Genomic DNA, 20,325 nt, shown 5'->3' on the forward strand with positions numbered 1-20,325 from the left:
TTGTGTGACTTGTTACTATTTTTAAGTTCGCTGAAGTTAAAGAAGTTTGAGGTACCGGCTATTTCTTTAACAGGATTAATCTGTTTTATCTTGGTAGAATTAATCCATAACCTCAATTACAGTGAGAGGGTATTAAATTTCTTAAGGAGACACAGTAATTTTTGTGAACTCGGATTATTTTATTTTCTGTCTACTTCATCTTATTTCTATTTCTGTTTTTTGACTAACCTTATAAGTACAGGTTAATAACAATAACAAAAAGACATCAGAAAATGAATTAGGACATTGAATACTACAAGAAAAGGAAAAATATACAAACAAGCAAGAAAAGATCACCAATACTACAAAAAAAATTAATTACTCATTGAATGATCAAGTCCATACATCAAACTGAACTTCAAAGAATCCTAAAAAAAAAATTACATTGTGTGGAGGATTACCTTAGTGTGAGAAATATTTACACAAGTTAAGGTTACTTAAGAATCTACAATGACACAAGTTAGGGGTTAACTTCCTATAAGAAGGTAATTTTGTACAAACATGCTTTTAAGAGCGCGACAAATAATAACAATGGTGAATTCTTCAATGATATTGTGGCACATGAACTGATCAACTCAAAGAGGGACGTGCAAGTTTGAGAAGAAAACGACTATTGTTATAGTGAAATCAACACAAAAAGGACATTCTTCAACAACTATATATATATATATATATATATATATATATATATATATATATATATATACCGTCACACATGAGTCTGACCAGCTCAAAAGACATCCTTCATCAACAACTATACATATCATTGGCCTGATCAATAACCATATTAAACCATTGCACACATGACCTTGATCAACTCATGATCAAGCATGACCAAGTCCAAAACGAGCACGTCAATGCAAAGGACATCCATGAACCGCGATGCCTTTAGCAGTAGGACAACTAGCCAAACCACAATATTCTCCTCCAGTACCCCACCAATTAAGTTTAACTTTATCAAGGAAGAAATATATAAAAACTCCCATAAATGCTAATCCAGCATCCAATGCAGCTGAGAGAACATAATTATACTTTTGCCACCACTTCTTTTGGTATTTGAAAATGAAGTAATTGAATATAATAGCAAAGACAATCCAACTATTGAAGTTCAAAGGTGTTGCTGGAGGCATACTTGCAGTTGCACCTAAAAGTACTGGAATGTTAATCAATTTAATCCAACTTTGTTTTGGGAATGCTTTATGTAACAACCATACTATAATTGGTGCACATAAACCACCAAGAAAGAACCAATTTAGTGCACCGTAGTTTCCAAGATCACCAAACATTCTTTTAGGTCCTACTAAACCCCAGATAACCGATGCATCGAAAAAGACGCGACTTCCTGGACATGTCCATGGACTATTTACTGGGAGTAATGCATCTTGGCATATATTATCAATGTTTGTAAGTAGCCACCATGCTACAGTCATGTTTATTGTACCAGCAATCAATGTTCCAAGCAACTGTTTCAACAACAAAAAAATCAGCTTATTGAATATCATGTACAGTACTTAAATAAAATAATTACGGAGACATGATCATTAACTTGGCGTCAGCTGACATCTTTGACCTTTTACTTTGGGTGTGCACAAGTATACACTTAAATTTGTATAAAGTTGATCAATTAGACACATCCGTTCTACATGACATCCTACATGGCAATATTGTGTTCCACATGTATTATGCTAGGTAAAACACATGTGTATACTTATTCAATTTACTACAAGTTTAAGAAGATAATCAAAAGTACATTATAGCAACAACTAGTTTGCTAACAAACTTATGAAGGGATGATCAGGCATATACTATAGCAAAAATAGCTTTTAGCGGCAATAAATATGCATATTAACAAAGAGAGCTAAAATCTTTATTCACATTTATTCACATTAATGTCAAAGGTTTAGAGACATTTATAATGTCGCATATATAAATGCGTCCTTTTAACTTGACATCATTTCACGTTTATGCCCTCAAATTTTGTGTGTGCACAAGCTGACACTTAAACTTGTATAAAGTTGAACAGGTAAACATATAAAGTCTTATGTGGCATAATACACGCAGGAGACCACGTAGGAAACAAATTGTCACGTAGGATGCCGCTTAAGACATGTGAGTCTATTTGTTCAACTTTATATTAGTTTAAGTGTCTAGCTACTTGTGCACACCTAAAGTTGAAAGACATAAATATAAAATGAGCCCAAATTAAAAGACATATTAATGTATTATGCTAAAAAAAAAAGAACATTCGAACTAGTGCATATATTACTTCATAATCAATTTCAGTCACCGGAGACGAGTTAAGATATCTAAATATAGGTCATATTGAAAGTGGAGGAGTTCAACTTCATGCACGCTAATGGAAGTCAAATTAAAGTGTCTATCCATGAATTCTGTTTTTATAAACGAGGACAAAAACGAGTAATTTAATTAATTAATTAATATAATATAATATAATATAATACCTGAACAATGAACATTGATCTTGGAGGAATCTTCATATAATGTCCTAGCTTAAAATCAGCTAAAAATGAAACAGCTTGTGCCATACTTATATATCCAAATGTTTTAAAACAAACATTGGCTATTGGTCTCCCTGGAATTATTAGACCAATAATATATTCTGTCATCACATTTAATCCTGGTGTCTGTCATCAAAAGCAAAAATTTGTTTAGTTAAGAAATATTCCATGCACCAAAAAATTGAAAACTAAATTAAAATTACACAGAGTATGTTGCTATTGTAATATACAATCTAATAATTACCATGTTTGTTTAGTCTAGAAAACTTAATCAAGCAAACAAACAATTGGATCTAACTAAATGAGAACATTCACATTATTATTATTACTTATAGTCTCACAAAATATTAAAGACAATAATAGAAAATGACAATCTAGTTATATTTATTCTTTGTTTTAATTTGTCTATCTTATTTTTTTTATTCATTAAAAAAATTATTTTATTTTTCTCTTCACTTGACATGTTTAAAACCAAAAAAATAAACAACATTTCGGTACAATATTAATCTAGGTAGTATATTTAATTTAAGATATAATATTCAAATTTTTTCTTTATATCTTAAACTACGTGTCAAGTACTTAAAATCAGTGACGAAGTCAGGATTTTCACTAAGGTGATTTAAAATGTGAATTAGTCCAAGGACCAGGAGTTCAACATCTACTATATATTATTAACATAATTAAACTCTATGTGAAGTCCAAAAATCAAACAAATAAATTGAAACGGAACCGAAAGAGTATTAATTACTTACCATGTTTGTTGTGGCTGTGATGATGCTTATAGGGAGAGTGAAAATCAAGGCAATGGCAGCAGCCAAAAGAAGACCCCACCATGGAAGTTGAACTTGATCAACCCACACAATGCAAAGTATAAGTGATAAAACCAATGAAACTACAAGCATTCCATGAAACCACCAGCCAGGAATGTCTGGATATTTTTTCATAAGTTTTGTGTGGATATCATCAGATTTCCCTGATTTATTTGAAGCTCGAAATCTAGAAATTATTTCCCTAAACAAATTAACAAATACCAATTAGTATGTGGGACTTTTCGATGCCAATTCAAATGAAATAATTAGGTTTCTGCGTAGATATCGGGCATTAGGTGGAAAATCAAAACATTCAGTACGTCCGTAAAGAAATAATGGAAGATATGAGTATTTTACCATCATATTCGTATTTAATCGATGTTTAGTAATAGGTCTTAAAAAATAATTTGGAGAAAAAGTAATTAATGCTAAGGATAAAATGTGATTTTTTTCCCTTGTTATGTTCAAAGTGACGAATAAAAATGAAATATTTTTTTTTAAAAAAAAAGTACATTTGCGAAGTAACAATTGTGTTTAAATAATCCGTTTGGAAATATTTTTTCCAATTAGAGCAACAATTTGTGTTTATTAAAAAACAAAAAGTTAGCAACAAATAAATTGATAGAGCTAAACAATAAAATCTGTCACTACTGTTTATAAAAAAAAAATCAGCTTGACTAAGAATAATTTAGATACAAAATTTGAAGTTAAAAGTGCTTTTATAGAAAAAATAAAACTGATTCTTTTCATTTCTAAAAACAATCTTATTATATTCTATAATTACTTTAAAAAATTCTTATTTCCCTCCCTAAAAGCTAGTTAAAACACAAAATAAACACTTTTGACTTTTCAACAGCTTGACAAAACAAACTATTATGATAAAAGAAAAGACTTTTCAACAGCTCGACAGAATAAACTACTAATATAAAAAAGGAGATTTTCAACCGCTCGACAGAACACACTATTATATAAAAAAGAAGATGTTTCAACAGCTCGACTAAACTAACTGTTATTATAAAAAAAGACTTTTCAACATCTTGACAAAACAGACTATTTATTAAAAAAGGACTTTTCAACAGCTCGACAGAACAAACTATTATGATAAAAAAAAAAACTTTTCAGCAGCTCGACATAAATAAACTATTAATATAACTAAAAAGTCGTTTCTAACAGCTCGACAGATCAAACTATTATTATTATAAAACAAAAAAGAAGAAGTCTTACTTTCCATTGAAGAGACCAACTTGAGTGAGAGTAGCAACAACAGCAGCAAAATTCAATCCATAAGAAAGTGCAAAAAAAGTGCTTATATTAATCCTTCCTTGTTTCCCATAAGCCACTTGATCCAACTCAAATTTATCATTAACAATTCTGTGAATATCATACTTTTGTCCTTGTGCATTAAACAAATGTGAAGACAATATTGGAAATGTCTTTGCATTGTAAATATCATACCCCCAATATGATATTGGTATCATTATATAGACCACAAAAACATACCCTACTACAACATTTACTATTGCAAATAATGGACATACCAATGGACTTCCAAGATATGATGCCACAACTGACCAATCAAATGTAAATGATAATATCCCAAGCCCTTTCATTCCTGACCCTAGTTGATGTGCTATCACTGATTTTGGATAAAAAAGGCAAAGTAATGAAATGTTTGATAATGTTGGGAAGAGAAATCCTGGTACTATGTACCAAATAAAGCTACAAGCTAGAACTACTAAGAAGAATTTTCCTCTTGAGCTTTTACCATCCGCGTCTTTTTCATGTAGTGCCCTGTTAAAAAGAATTTCATGAGTAAGTTAATGTGATATGAATTTGAATTAATCAGGTACCTAAGTAGTATCGCGCGTCAAATAATTACCTGAATAGAGAGACTATAACCATACAGCCAGGCCACCACATTTCTGCAGGGTCTACAACATACTTTCTCATTATCCCAGCCCATCCATACCCCAAAACCTGATCAAATTCACCATGTTAGGTTAATAGGTATGAAGTGTATTATTTTTAAAAATAAATATTTTTGTTACATGGACAATTTTTTTTAAAAAAAATTCTCAAAAAGTTATAAGAGAACTTAACCTTAGTCTCTGATTATAATATAAGGATACACACGACTTTACCCCTCACCACGTGGACATTCCTATTACCTTAACAGTTATTGGAGTTGGGCCAAAAGCCTACACGGGTTTCAAGAATTCCCATGTAGGCTTTCGTCCCAAACTCTAGTTGATTAGTAGAGTCAACACTTTGTGAAGTGTGAAACTTCCCAACTTAAATAGTAGACTTTGTTTCGTGTGTTCAATCTCCCGTGCAACATATAAATCATGCGAAATTCTCTTTTTTAGTCTGTTTGTAATAAATATAGACACACGTTTGAAGAGTATCAAAATCATCTCTTTAAGTAATCAGTGGTCTCTTTTAACATAATTTGGACAATCTCACCTCTTAAACTACCTTTTGTGAATGAGTCAAGCTTAAAATCTATTCCTTTAAAATAGTATCAGAGCTAAATACTTCCTAATTCTCAATTCTCATTTCTAACCCTCTTATCCACACACACCAGATGTCTAGCCTTGGGCGTGACTCGTGAGAAGTCTCACATTGGTCCTTTAATACGTTTTGAACAATTCTCACCTATTGAACTATTAAAGATGAAAATTACCTGAGTGGTAACAACAAGAACCCAACCAGCCACAAATGATATATTCCTCAAATAAAATGCCTTAATAATAGTCACAATTGAAACAGCATAAGCTGTCCCAGCACCACAATTTGCAAATATTGAAATCAAAACATGTTCTTTCATGTTAAATGGTCCTGGATTCAATGAAAACTCCCATGATCCTATCTTAAATTTCCTTGTTGGCAACACTTTAGCCATGAGTTTTCCCACTGGCAACGCCGCGATTTGAACAGTTATCATACTTATGCTCAATGGTTGTGTCCGATAACTGAAAAATGTATTGAGAAATGCCAGAATTGAACACGAAAGGAGTCCGAGAAACCACATACGAAATGTCCATACTGGTAGACTCGTGTCGTCCTGATTTGACACTGTCAACCTGGTTATCGAGACATAATATAATTAAGTAAATAAAGTTATAATAAGTAGCTATAAAGAACTTTCTTTTTGTATCCATTTTTACTATGAACATGATTTATCTAGGAAATTGTGATATTTATGCAGCAACAAAATAAAATAATGTTTTAAACATTCCATCATATTTGTAAGGCTATAATAGGAATTTATGATTTTTGTGTGGCTATACAATGTCATCAATGGTGTGTTCGGTATATGATGGGAAATGTTTTTCTAAAAATAAAGGGTCGGTTTTTGACTTATTTTTTTATGTCTGGTACGTAATCTAGATAAATAATATGAGAGTTTGGAGCTGAGGTGAAGATAGGTGTCTTGGAGGGCGTGGAGGATACAAGCTATATATATATATAGAAATGTCATTTGTGAAATTTGTTTTTCCTACTTCTATTATGAAGTTATTTTTCCTCATAATTACACAACTTTATTTCTAAAAAGCAATTCAAATTTTTTGACCAATATGAAAGAATTTGAAAATGTTTTCCTCCGTACCAAACACAAATACAGAACTCGAAGTTTATCATTTCAAAATAGGTAAAATCATTCTTTTTTGCAATAGGGTAAAATAGGAAACAATATTACAAAAAATAGAACTTTGCCATCAAATAATTTAATATTTCATATAAGATGATCACACTATTCAAACGCACCTGACTTGTTCTATCGGTGAATCTTCATCTTCATGAATTTCTTCTTCAAATTCATTTTCTATGTTTTTCTTGACTCCCATGGCTTCGGTTACAAGCAAATGATGTTAATTAGTGTCAAAAAGAACAAAAAAAGAGAATTTTTAGACTCTTTTTAATTTTTTTTTCCTTTAGGTATTTTGACTTATTCTAATTGTTCTCTTTTTCTATATTGACAATTTTTTTAAAAAATTTACACAAAATTTTGGAAAACCTTTTTTGTCCTTGTAACCTCCTCGCGTATAACCCCTGATCAAAGTTGAGTGATTTTTTCGTTACAAAAAATACTTACAAAGATTTTGTATCCGAAGAAATGTTTTTTCTTTTTATTTTTCTTGGTATGTATTCCCTTTGACAGGGGCCAGGGAGGCCAAGGGGGGGAAATATCGATGAGTTTTCAATAGAATATAGTTATGATTGTAAAATATAAAATATATACATATATATATAGTGCTAAAAACGATCATTTAATGCGAAAATAATGCAGTTACATAGAAAAAACAGGAAAATTCGTTGTTGATATGAGATATATTTTGGTGAAATTAAATTAATATAGAAAAATAAAAACGGGCGCAATTTATGTATATTTTTTAAATTAATGGCTAGATACAAAGACAAAAATTCAGGATTTAATTTATTATTATAATAAAGTGATTTACTATTTATATTAGTGTTGAACTTTTAAGGGCACACCACTAATTTGTTATACTTTAAGAAATATGTTTAAAAAACAAATTTTCTTACCATTTAAATAACATATCTATATTTTGAATCGAAATTATGGAGATCAGTAAATTTGGTTATTATATGTAACATCATCTTCTACTATCGATTTTAATATAGATATTTGACTTGTTTAAATAAATTTATGAATTTATAAAATTCTAATAACAAGAAAGACATGTATATATAAGTGGTTTTTGAAGAAATATAGACCTTAAGTTAATATATATATATTTTTGTATATCTTTCTATATTAAATGTTAAATGTTGCAACTTTTAAACTTTCTATTATTTTGATGTTTCTAATTTGCACAAATTTCAATTTGTTTATAATAATTGAATTTTCCAACATTATATATTGCTAAATCATGTCACGTAAATTGAATCGAAAGGAGTTATATTTGAGGAAATGGTTTTCGAGGCCATCCACAATTTTAATAGGAAAAATGATCATTATTCCTTTAATAGATAAATTAGTTTGTTACTACTCCTATTTAACTGTTTCATATATTTCGATTTTTATTTGATCGAAATTTTCATATATCCCTTATCAAGTATTGTTTCGATGGATAAAATCCGAAGAAGGTAGAGTATATATAAATTTTACCTTTTTTTTATAGGATAAAAAAATAGTTTTTCAAAGATCTCAACTCAAGAAGAGATAAAAAAGAATCAACAATAACAAGTATATAAACAACAAGATAATAAAATAAACGAAATGAAAGGGACAAACACATAGCACAAATAACAATCACTACTGAAAAAAATATAAATATTTAATTGACAATCCAATCAAAATATTATCATAAATAAATATGAAATTCTTATCTAAAAGTTCGCCAAGATCATTTTCGACAAGCCAATTTTCATTCACATATTTTAATAGTAAATTTCACAAAGTTATTTCACCCTTAAAAGGAGAAACTACAAAGTAAATTATATTACAATAATTTAATAAAGATATTATCCTATTAGCCAAGCATAGTATAAAAAAACAACGTTTATCCTATCAGCAAATCAAACATAATATAAAACCAATACATAATCAACAATCAAATTATTCAGATATTAATTTTGCGCTTATCCAGCATAATTACTCTAATATTAAATCTCTCTAAAAATGCAACTAGAAAGAGGTATTGAATATGAAATCAGAAGTTAATCCACCATAAACAGCACCAATATTACCAATTATAGAGATCAATGCATATTCTTTGGTATTAAAATATCCTGGATTCAAAGAAAATTCCAATCCAATTAGACGTAAATAAATCTTCCTTTTTGGTAATTTCTTGCCCATAATAAAACCTATGGGGTACACAAACACCATAACCCATACCATCGATACAACACATTCTGATGTCTTATGAAGATAATATTTTGTGATAATTATCAAGAAAATAAACGATAATAATCCCAATAACAACACGCGAAATGTCCAGACAGGTTCATCATCAATATCATTATCATCATCATTATCAACGTTTTCTTGTCCTGAAACATCTCTAGCGTTGAAGGCTTCTCCTTCTTCTTCTTCTTCTTCTTCTTGTCGTAATTGTTGATATGTTGGGTAACATTCATCGATTGGTTTGGATCTTGGTTTCAATCGAGATAAACGGGATGACATTGTTGTAGGGGATAAGAAAAAGTTGTTGACACCTTTTTGTTTATCGGTTTAATTGTCTATTTTAGCAAATAATGAGAAATTTATTATTTTTTTGCGATATCATCCCTAATAATAAATGTCAAGTAAAATGATATCGAGGAAATATATTTTACAAGTACATTTCGATTAAATTTTATGGTTCAATTTTTTTTAAAGAATTTTTACCTTTTAATCTATTGTTCTTTTTATTTTAATTTATATGACCTTTTTTTTAATTTCTCAAAATAATATCAATCTCCTCCTTTTTTTTTCCTAGAAGGTTGCACTAAAATAACATATTACAATTTTTAGATTTTTTTTTATTTTTCATTATTTACTTTCCAATATGAAGATTTTTTAATGAGACAATGATATATAAAATAAAATATCAATTAATACGATTCAAGAACTAGCAGACAATTAATTATTTTATAATAGTATTTTTATCATCTATCTTTATTTAGTTTGATATTCAAACATTCTATATTTGATCTATAATAATACAAAATTTTTCTTTAATTTATCTAATATTCTATTTATTCAATATACTTTAGAATATAACTAAATATTTTATATGATGCATTTGGTGATGACATAACAAATAATACCACATATTAAAAAAAAGAATTAGTTATTGAGTAGTTAAAAGTTAGTCCTCCTAATTAAGTCTACACACAATTCTTTTAAACAAATTATTTGCCTAATATGAAAAGACATATAAATAATCACACTACTTAATAGTGGAATTCTTGAGTAGCTTTAGTACAACTTAATTGACCAAAACAATTGCACTTTAATCTCAAATTAACTTATGTGCAACATATTCATTATGGGGAGGAAATAGTGTGCAACTTCTTTATTATAAAATAATAATCGCTCGAAAACTATATGATAATTTATAAAGATAGTACATGTATTGCAATGCAAGAATGTTCATGCACACCCTACGAGTACAAATTCTTTATGATACAAAATAGTTTATGGTTTGAGTAGGGGATAAGGATCATTTACATACTCGATTTTATTTTAAAAATTAAACTTTCTTTTCGACTTTAAACAACAATCAAGGTTTCTCCTTTATTCTAGTCATTGTCCATTTCACTCTTCTTATATCCTGTATTTTAATTTTTTATTTGAATGATAATATTTGTATTATATCATGCATGTTTGTGGATCGAATAATGATAAAATTAAGTTTAATTGACAATGACTTAATTTATTAGAAACTTTAAAAATAAATTCATCTTGAGAACTGATTTCTAAAAAATAATTTTGATAAAAAATAATTTGTGTTTGATTATTTAACTTATAAAGTACTTTTTTAGCTACAACTAGCTAGTGTTTGACCAAATTTTGATAAAGTGTTTTTAAATAATATTTTTCCAAAAAAATAAATAACTTTTTCGGGAAAAACATTTTTCTTTCATCTTTAAAAAACAACTTTTGTTATTAATCAAACATTCCAATATTTTTACCTCTCAACCTCTCAAGTCTCAAATCTCAATTATCTTTAAGCAAACATCCAAAATGGAATTCTAAATAGACAACTAGCTTAATGAATTTTGTCTTTTAGAGTTAATTTCATTGTACCACTCATTTCTCATGAATGAATCCATCAAACTTCTTTTTTTTTTTCAATATAAATCATCATGAATGTGGTTATTGTCGTTTCCTCCATTTGCATGATCCACATAGAGTCAAGGGTAGATATATATGGAGTAATTAATTCCCTATTGCACATACTTTAAAATATAATACAAAAACATAACTATTTTGACAGTATTATTCGACGATCTATATGAAAAGACAGTTTTATTAGTGTATTTCTCTTAAGAATGAAGAAGTAGAGAGATCTTAATTAATATGTACGTAATTTTAGATATTGACAAATGATTTGAAACAATATTAAAAGAAAAATATGAAAAGAAAAATATTTGTACTTAATTAGGATAAAAATGATAAATAAAAATTATTCTGTATTAGAGTAAAAAGTAAAAATAAAATTAATAAATGAATCTTAAACCTAATTAAATCACACAAACAAACTCATGGAAGATATTAATATTAATTAGAAACGATGGACTACCCCTAGTTTCCCTTCCCACGTTATTGGCTAGAAAACCATTGGCTCATATTAAACTAATAATAACTAAAGCTCATATGATTTACAAATTTAAAATATATTTAAATTGATATCATCTTGAAAATGATTAATTAAGTTACAAAAAATCATTATAGCCTCTCAATTGAAATTAAAGAGAGAGAAAGAGCTACTCCTAATAATAATAATAATAATAATAATAAGCAAATTCAAGAATATATTATCCATTAACAAAATTCATTCAACATTTTTTTCCCATCAAAATTAAATTTTGTAAAAAAATTAGAGACATTTTCCTACATATCCAGCATTTTTGAATAGTGCCTGCTTTATTTCTTCTGCATCTGTAACTCCTCTTTGCTCCATTTCCTATCATCATATCACCAAAAAAAAAAAATTCTAATTAAATTATTTATTACCAAATTGAGATATTTTTTATGAGATGTTTTGATAAATACTAAATAATAATAAACACATGAAAATTATTTGTTAACAGTATTGTTAAAAGTTGGTGATTAAATTTTATTACCTCACAGCAAGAAGCTTGCATTGCAAAATCATTGAAACAACTTATAACACATTGTTGAGGTTCAAGGCCTAAGGCATCTAGTGTGGTCAATGTTGATAGCAAAAGACTAGATTTGTTTGCACAATTAATCTCCACTCTTGTATCAATATTATTCCTCCTTTCCACATTAAACTGCAATAATAAATGAAATAACACCAAATTATAATTTATTACTAACAAATTGAAGTAAAAAAAAATTCAAAAAAAGGAGCTAAATCTAAGTATACATATCACGTAGTAATTTATTTTGGGGAAAAATGACAAATATATCCCCGAACTATCGTCAATGGTATACAGAATACCCTTTGTCACACTTTAGGGACATTGATGCCCCTGTAGTCAAAACTTAGATCATATATATACCCTTTATAATAACGAAAATACATGTGTGATAGTCTTATCCATGCCCGACATCGGATCGATGAATAAGATTGTGTCATGTGTCTCTATTTAGTCTTCTAACACTCTATTTTTTGGACTGCAGAAGCACCAATGTCCCAAAAGTATGAAGGATGATATCTACATACTATTAACGATAGTTCGGGAGTATGCTTGTCTTTTTTTTCCTTTATTTTTTTCCAAATATATACATAATTCGAGTCAAAAGGTACCTTAGGTGAATTTCTAACAAACATTTCGATGGGCTTTTCATTCTTGAAAATGCTCATCAAGCTTAGTTGATTTGACCCTAGTTCCATTTCTTGTTGCAAATTGTTGATTTTCTCAAGAAGTTCCTTTGTATAGTCGATAGTGTCCCCTAAGATTGATGTTCTATCCATCTACAAAGGTCAAAATTAATTAAATAATTAAATACAAATCATAAAGTGAGAATTACACAATAATTATTTAGAGATAATTATAACAACTAATATTGAATATTTAACAAATAAAAAAGATTTCATATCTTTTAATTTACCTTGCTAATTTTAGGAACAATAGATCTAAGCATAGAAAGACGACCATTGAGCCTTTTTCTTCTTCTTCTTTCAGCCATTAAATTCTTAGAAGGTTCCCCATTCACCTTCTTTTTTTTCGACTTTTTATCAAGGCACGCGCCGATATTGAAATTAGCAGGAGCTATAGCAGCTGACGATGCAGTTGATTGAGTTCTCTCCAATTTACAATCACCAAAATTTCCAACATCAAAGTATATTGATGAAAAATCATCTAATTGGGAATTGAAAGAATTAGTGAGTTCAAGTGGAGACAATACATCTACTTTTTGTGTAGTATAAAATTCATTATGTAATAATGAATAATTTTGGCTTTGGTTTATTGGAAAATTATTGTAGTAGTCTTCAAAAGAAGTAGTAGTAGTAGTAGTTGTAGTAGTAGAAGGAAGAGGAATTTCCCCAAAACAATTATAATTAATATTGTTACAAAATAAATTACTACTACTACTATTAATTTCCATAGGTAGACAAGTACTTTCCCATAAATCACTTCTTAAAGAAAATAATTCATCTAATAAGAATTCATTCTCTCTATAGTAATCCTCCATGTTTATTAATTTTTTCTTGAAAATAGTTTTTTTTTCTTTAAGAGACTAATAAAAATCTATGGAGGATTGCAGTAATATGTAGGACAAGTAATGGAGAATATTTATAGGAAAACAAAACAAATGTACTACTAGTATATTATTATTATTATTATTATATATTATACTTTTGATAATTATATATATCATCTAACAGAATAGACAAATGGAATCTGCTCAGCTTTTAGAAATTTGAGTTTTTAAAATGGATTTATGTTTCATTAATTTGTACTCAGCCGATATTGATGGCTTTTAATATAATTTTAGTTGTACATAAACAGATAATTAATTAAATTTGTATAAAGTTGAGCAAATATATGATATATGTATTTTATGTGATATAATACATGCAGAATGTCACACGTAAAATACAATTTTTACATAAAAATATATATGTGTATTCTTGTTCAACTTTGTGTATATATGTGTGTGTATTCTTGTTCAACTTTGTATATATATATATATATATATATATATATATATATATATATATATATATATATATATATATATATATATGCCTTAAAACTTTTGGCCTTCTGAGTCGAGATCGATCTCCCCTCAAAGCAATATGTCCTTCAGGATGACTCAGTTGGTTTGGATAGTGGTTATCCACATGATCCGGAATTGATATCCCCTCAATGCCTTTTGAGTCGAGCATGTCGCATAGGGCTTGCCTATGCAGTTTACAATCCCTGTATGATTTGCAGGTTATTACACAGTGGAAGGTTTACCAAGTACGCACAAAGTGCTAACCACAAAATGTTCTCCCGAAGGGCAAAGAATTGGACAGAGATTATAATGGCCGCGGGTTATCCTGGGTTTGAAAAAAAAAACTTTTGGCCTTAGCTCAGAAGTTCAAATAATTTGAAGTTTGTTCGCTAATAATTAATTAGACTTCAACTTTTAGAATACTGATAAAATATTGATTAACTTGTTTGAGTATTATTACAAGTAGAATAGTGTTTTTCACTCATAAAATTAAGCCCATCCATTTTAAAAGTTAAATATATGTATAAAGCTGTGGAAGGTAATGTTTGAGATTCAAACAACTTTTTTGTAATCATAATTTTTTTCATGTTATTCAAATATTTTAATTCATATCTATCTATCTATCTATCTATCTATCTATCTATCTATCTATATATATATATATATATATATATATATATATATATATATATATATATATATATATATATATATATATATATTCAAACGGAAGGATCCCAAAGAATCGATCTTTCTTTTCGTTGTTGAATCTCTCTTTGATTAATCAATGTGTGATATTCCGAATCCTCATTACTAATGGAATCCAAATGATCTCTGGATTGATCAGAAGATCCTTTCAGTTGGCTAGAATCCGTTACTTGAACGAAACTAGATCTTGTGGAATCATATTGAATATTTGACGATACATTCTGTACCTTGCTAAAAAACCGATCCTTGTTTACCAACCACACATTGTCTAACCAAATCCAATTCTCTCTCGATACGTTCCTCAAAAAATCCAATTCGGGCGGATTCTTCCCCCAACTAACGAAGAGATCTTGGCGGAATTGCCACATATGAAATTGAGCACAGTTTTGCAAAGTCGCCAACAAGAATTTGGTTCTTTTTACGTACTTGATATCGATAAATCTGCGAATCTAGAAATTCATTTCGGCCAATTGAACCTTCTCGAACTGTTTCTTTTTAAGAACCAAAAAGATTTGTGCCAAAATAACAGATGCCAAGAAGAACAAAAGTCCTTGGACACGTAATGGATCTTGAAGTACTATTTCTGCATCTCCCTGACCAAATCCGCCTACATTAGGATTACTCGTTAATGGTTGATCAAATTTGATAGATTCGCCCTCGGAAACAAGAAGTTCTGGTCCGGGAGGGATAATATCAACCACTTGACGTCCCTCCGACGCATGTTATACATGTTTTTATACATAATAATACATATATTTTTATAAATTTAAATTGTGAGTGTAATTATTTTTAGTCGATCGATTAAATCGGTAACTTATCAAATCTTTCAAAGGGGTCACGCCGAAACCCTAAGATGAAGCCAAAATATATGCACGCAAGAGTTTAACACTATGTTTGGATCAATGTTATCCATTGTATTGTACTGTATTGTTATTATACCTACAATGTTTGTTTTGATTGTTACTTAAAATGTATTGTACTGTATTGTTACATTTCGTTATTACGTAACAATGGAAATTCCTATTTTATGGAACAACCAATTTGGTGTGTTCTTATTGTTACTTATTTTCTTTTTCCAATTATATCTTTACATAATATTTCAAAATACTATTTTACCTTTTACCTTAATCATTTAAATCTAGTCAATCCTCCTACCGTAGAATAATTAAGTAAATTAATAAATTACAATACAGTACGATACAATCAAACCAAATAATTAAAATATTACTAAACAACAAGAAATAATACATTCTAGCCAAACATTGTATCTACCATACAATACAGTACAATAGAGTACAATACAATGCAATACATTATGAAATAATGGGTAATAATGATCCAAACAAAGTGTAAGTCAACACAATATACAATAATAAAAATAATTAATACATAATATTTTATATATATATATAATATGCCAGCTTATAGTCTCTGGATTTTACAATTTCATATTCACAAAAACACATTATACTCCTTGTCTGTACGGAAATATGATCCAGCTATAATTCCATAATAATTAACTTCCACAAAGAATAAAGTATTCTATTTTTCAAATAATATGTTATTTTTGCTATATAAGATTCGTGAGAGAAGACTGCAAAGGCTGCTTAGTACGCAAGAGTGTTAAATGGGCGAGTTATATTAATTTGAATCAATTAAAATGAATTTACTCGCGTTGAGATGGCCCGAGTTAGGATGAGTGGAGTCAAAGATTATGAACAATTTTTTATCGAGATACTGTAATAAAATAGTTTTTAGAGATAATAAATATTGACATTATTAAATAATGTCTTTATCGGTATTAGTTAATTGTCATTAGATTCAATGTTGCTATAGGTTTTAGGAATATTTACAAAAAATATTAACTATCTCTAAAAATACATATTTAGTGACAATTAAACTATTGCTGCTAATTAATTTTCGCTAAAGATAACAACTTTTATTTTTTGGTTATGACTTTAAAAGGAAAAAAATATAAATATTCCAATAAAATTTCTAGATCAATCACGTATTTATTCTAAACAACCCTCACTTTTTTAGACAAATTGAATTGTACGGATCATAATAAACTGAGTTAATAAATGAACGTGCTGATCATTGATTCTTCTAAATTTAAATAGAATGAGTTAATTATATTTTTATGGACTAATTTTGCGTCTTATCGAGAATCAATACTTATATAAAGGTTGCACACACAATTCACGGTAAATTTATGGAAAAAGGGTCTGAAATATATCTGAACTTTAACCCAAATTATTGTAACAATCTCCAGCTTTTGGGAGGACCTTTTACTCCGTACCTTATAAATACATTATTAAATAGTGCAGAGGGTAATAGGTCCTCCCCAAAGTTAGGATTGTTACCACAATTTCGATCAAAGTTCGAATATATTTAAAACCCTTTTCCCCTAAATTTATCCTTTTTCGTCTAAAAATATTTGAAGAACTTAAATTCTAAAATCTACTTACTTGGGTATGATTTTACTTTTTAAAAAAAAATATTAGCAAGTACACAATATAGAAATTGTTAGACTTGAACCTTTTTTAATTTCTAAACATATATAAATAATAAAGTCCCCATGAGTGCAATTGGACTTTATATTAGTATAAATGTGATTTATTGAAGATTTTCTCATAAGTGAAATACAATTTTGCAGTCAAAATATATTGTGGGAGGAAAATGCTAGGGTTATCAATAGCTATAAAATCTTGTGAATGAAGCCAAACGAATCTGATTCTGTTATTATTATATTAGAAGATTGCATGATTATTTCAGCATTAGATTAATTAACTTGTAATTATTTATTGTATTTTGAGAATCAAATGCAATTCAAGTTGTGCAATTTTTACTAAAGGATGTGGTGCACTGAATATGGGATTACTTCTTCCTTAATCAGATCAAAGGTCTTGCGTTTGAGTTTTAGATATAAAAATATTCTTGATAAGAAGCGTTTTTTTAAAAAAAAATAGAGCCGTATATATGCGGCTCAAATACAAAGTGATCAGGTTTTAATATTGATATCAAACACCGAACAATGAAAAAATAAAAAAAAATAGTAGTTGTGTTTCTTTTTTATGAAATTATGGTTAGATTTCGTTGTAGTGAGACTATGGAACAGTCAACAACCTTTTTTTCAACACTTTTGCATCTTTAACTTCTTAAAAGATCATAGGTGGTTGGCTATAGGATTTTCCTTTCCTAATATACATGTTCAAATAAAAAATATCTTTTAGAAATTAATAATTTTCTATCGGAAATAACCTTTATTTGCATAAAAATAATGGTAAGATAATTTGCGTATGTATATTCTATACTCATCAGATTTTGCTTATGAAATTACAATGAACATGTTGTTATTTGCTTGTTATAGAGCCCAATAGCCAAACCTAAGATAAATTTTTTTTTTTGTATAATTAGGTTATATCTAATCAAGCAATAATCTATTTTTGAATTTTTCTTTCTAATTCCAATTTCCAAGAACCCCTAGACACTTAAAAAGGGGGAAATCATTGTTAGCTAGACACTTTAATAGTATTTATTCAACCAAAACCTCCATTATTAAGACTATAAAGCTCTAATCAAAATCAAGAAATCATGATCCGTAATAGATCCTTCAATATTTTTTTGGTTTCAGAGGCGAATTAAGGATTTAAGCATAGTATATTCAACATTTATATTTCGTACCTTTTAAGTGAATTCACATATAAGGCCTAGTCTTAATTCATATGATTTGGTACACATGTTTTTGAGGCTCGATGTGACATAATCCAAATTGAATTATAAATTCATGATCCATAAGCATATTAATTTGTCATTACTCTAGGGGTTATTGTCGTTAATCCACTAGCTAGGGGTATTATTAATAATTTTATATTAATTAAAGGTAGCATGCATACAAAATCTCAAAAGTGTTTGTTTGGAAGGAAACTATGGACTACCTATATTGTTTTGGAAGAAAACCATTGGCTCATTAATCCAATTACTAATACAATTTCTTAATTTGATGATGATGATTGATGAATACTACACATGATATTAACTAAGAAAAACAAACACATGTATTAAAAACATGCTACTTCCTACCAACAATGGGTTGTGGTGAACTAGTGAGAGTGTTTTACCCTTAACTAGAGTTTTCGGGTTCGAGCCTGGGTACAAAGAAAATTCTGTTGAGAGCGCCACCCCTGAATGGGCCCTACAAAGTCTGATCAGAATATAGTCGAAGCTCCAATGTAGGCTCCGGACACAAGACGAACAAACAAAAAAATATGCTTCTTCTTTGGTCAAATTGCAATCCTCATACTCACAATATCGAACAATATTTGAGTTACTATTCATTTCAACATGTACCTACTACTACTACAACTTGCTTTTAAAGTACTGTAATGTGATTGCTTAAAGATGCTCTTATTAGTGAAATACAACTTTAGTCAAAATAATGAACATATTATTTGTTGGAGGAAAATGATAGAATTTTCAATTGACATATAAAAGATCTTGTGAATAGAGCCAAAATAATGTGATTTTGTTAGGTTAGAAGATTGTATGATGCTGCAAATTGCATAACTATTTCAACATTATAGTAAACCCTTGTTGTCTCCAGCTTAAGTGGAAGAACTTTACCAGTATATTCAACTTCTCCATTATTTGTTGTACAACAATTAATGAGATATATATATTAAGAAAAACTACCTCTTATTAAACATATATCCATATCATATATACTAATTCTATATGTATATATTTTTAAATAGTCCCGTATCTCACCACTTATTAAGAGTTACTATATATTGAGAAAGATACACCTAGATACATGTATTTTTTTCTATCAGATACGCTAAAATATAGAGAGAGACAAGTGAGATTGTCATGTATCTATGATACATGCGAATCACACTAGATACACACTAGATACATGTATTTGTATGTATGTAGTGTGATTCACATGTATCTAGGATACCAAATACACAAGAGAGTGGAGAGCGAAATGTGAGGGAGGTGAGGAAGACAAACGAGATTTGTTATATATTTCAGATGAATCTGGAACTAATTACACATGACTCATGTATTCTGAGATATATGAATCTGTACACACCAAAATTTGATTATATCCATAATGTTGTAAACTAGAGTATATCTAAGTAATTAGCTCCTAATTAGGAATTTCTCTAGATTTCCCTTTATATTATTGCCCTTCTTATTCCTCTTTTTTTTTTACCATGTAAATGTGGTAAAATTGACAGTACTTCAATAATTGACGAGAGGTCTAGAGTTCAAGTCCTAAAAATGATGATAGGGAGGCGGGAGCACATTCTTTTAATAGAACGCGCACAACACGAATTTGAATTAATCAGGTTAGTAAATTTTTGAAAATCCGATA

The 20,325-nt window shown here is 28.8% G+C and overlaps 2 protein-coding genes across 2 annotated transcripts; both read right to left on the minus strand.

The window, feature by feature from the left end:
- Positions 1-339: 339 nt before the first annotated feature.
- On the minus strand, positions 340-9,658 carry LOC101251761 (oligopeptide transporter 2-like). Its single transcript, XM_004252678.5, has 7 exons — positions 7,136-9,658; positions 6,051-6,450; positions 5,247-5,344; positions 4,592-5,158; positions 3,311-3,569; positions 2,502-2,684; positions 340-1,502 (listed from the first exon to the last, which is right to left on the minus strand). Exons 1-7 carry the CDS (start codon positions 7,213-7,215, stop codon positions 894-896), a joined length of 2,196 nt encoding a protein of 731 aa, XP_004252726.1. The 5' UTR covers positions 7,216-9,658; the 3' UTR covers positions 340-893.
- Positions 9,659-11,703: 2,045 nt separating this feature from the next.
- On the minus strand, positions 11,704-15,660 carry LOC101252065 (transcription factor bHLH93-like). The gene is made up of 4 exons (XM_004252679.5): positions 13,125-15,660; positions 12,820-12,987; positions 12,170-12,340; positions 11,704-12,009 (listed from the first exon to the last, which is right to left on the minus strand). Exons 1-4 carry the CDS (start codon positions 13,707-13,709, stop codon positions 11,923-11,925), a joined length of 1,011 nt encoding a protein of 336 aa, XP_004252727.1. The 5' UTR covers positions 13,710-15,660; the 3' UTR covers positions 11,704-11,922.
- Between the last annotated feature and the right edge of the window lie 4,665 nt (positions 15,661-20,325).

Source organism: Solanum lycopersicum, chromosome 12 (assembly GCF_036512215.1).
Source record: "Solanum lycopersicum chromosome 12, SLM_r2.1".
Lineage (NCBI taxonomy): Eukaryota > Viridiplantae > Streptophyta > Magnoliopsida > Solanales > Solanaceae > Solanum > Solanum lycopersicum.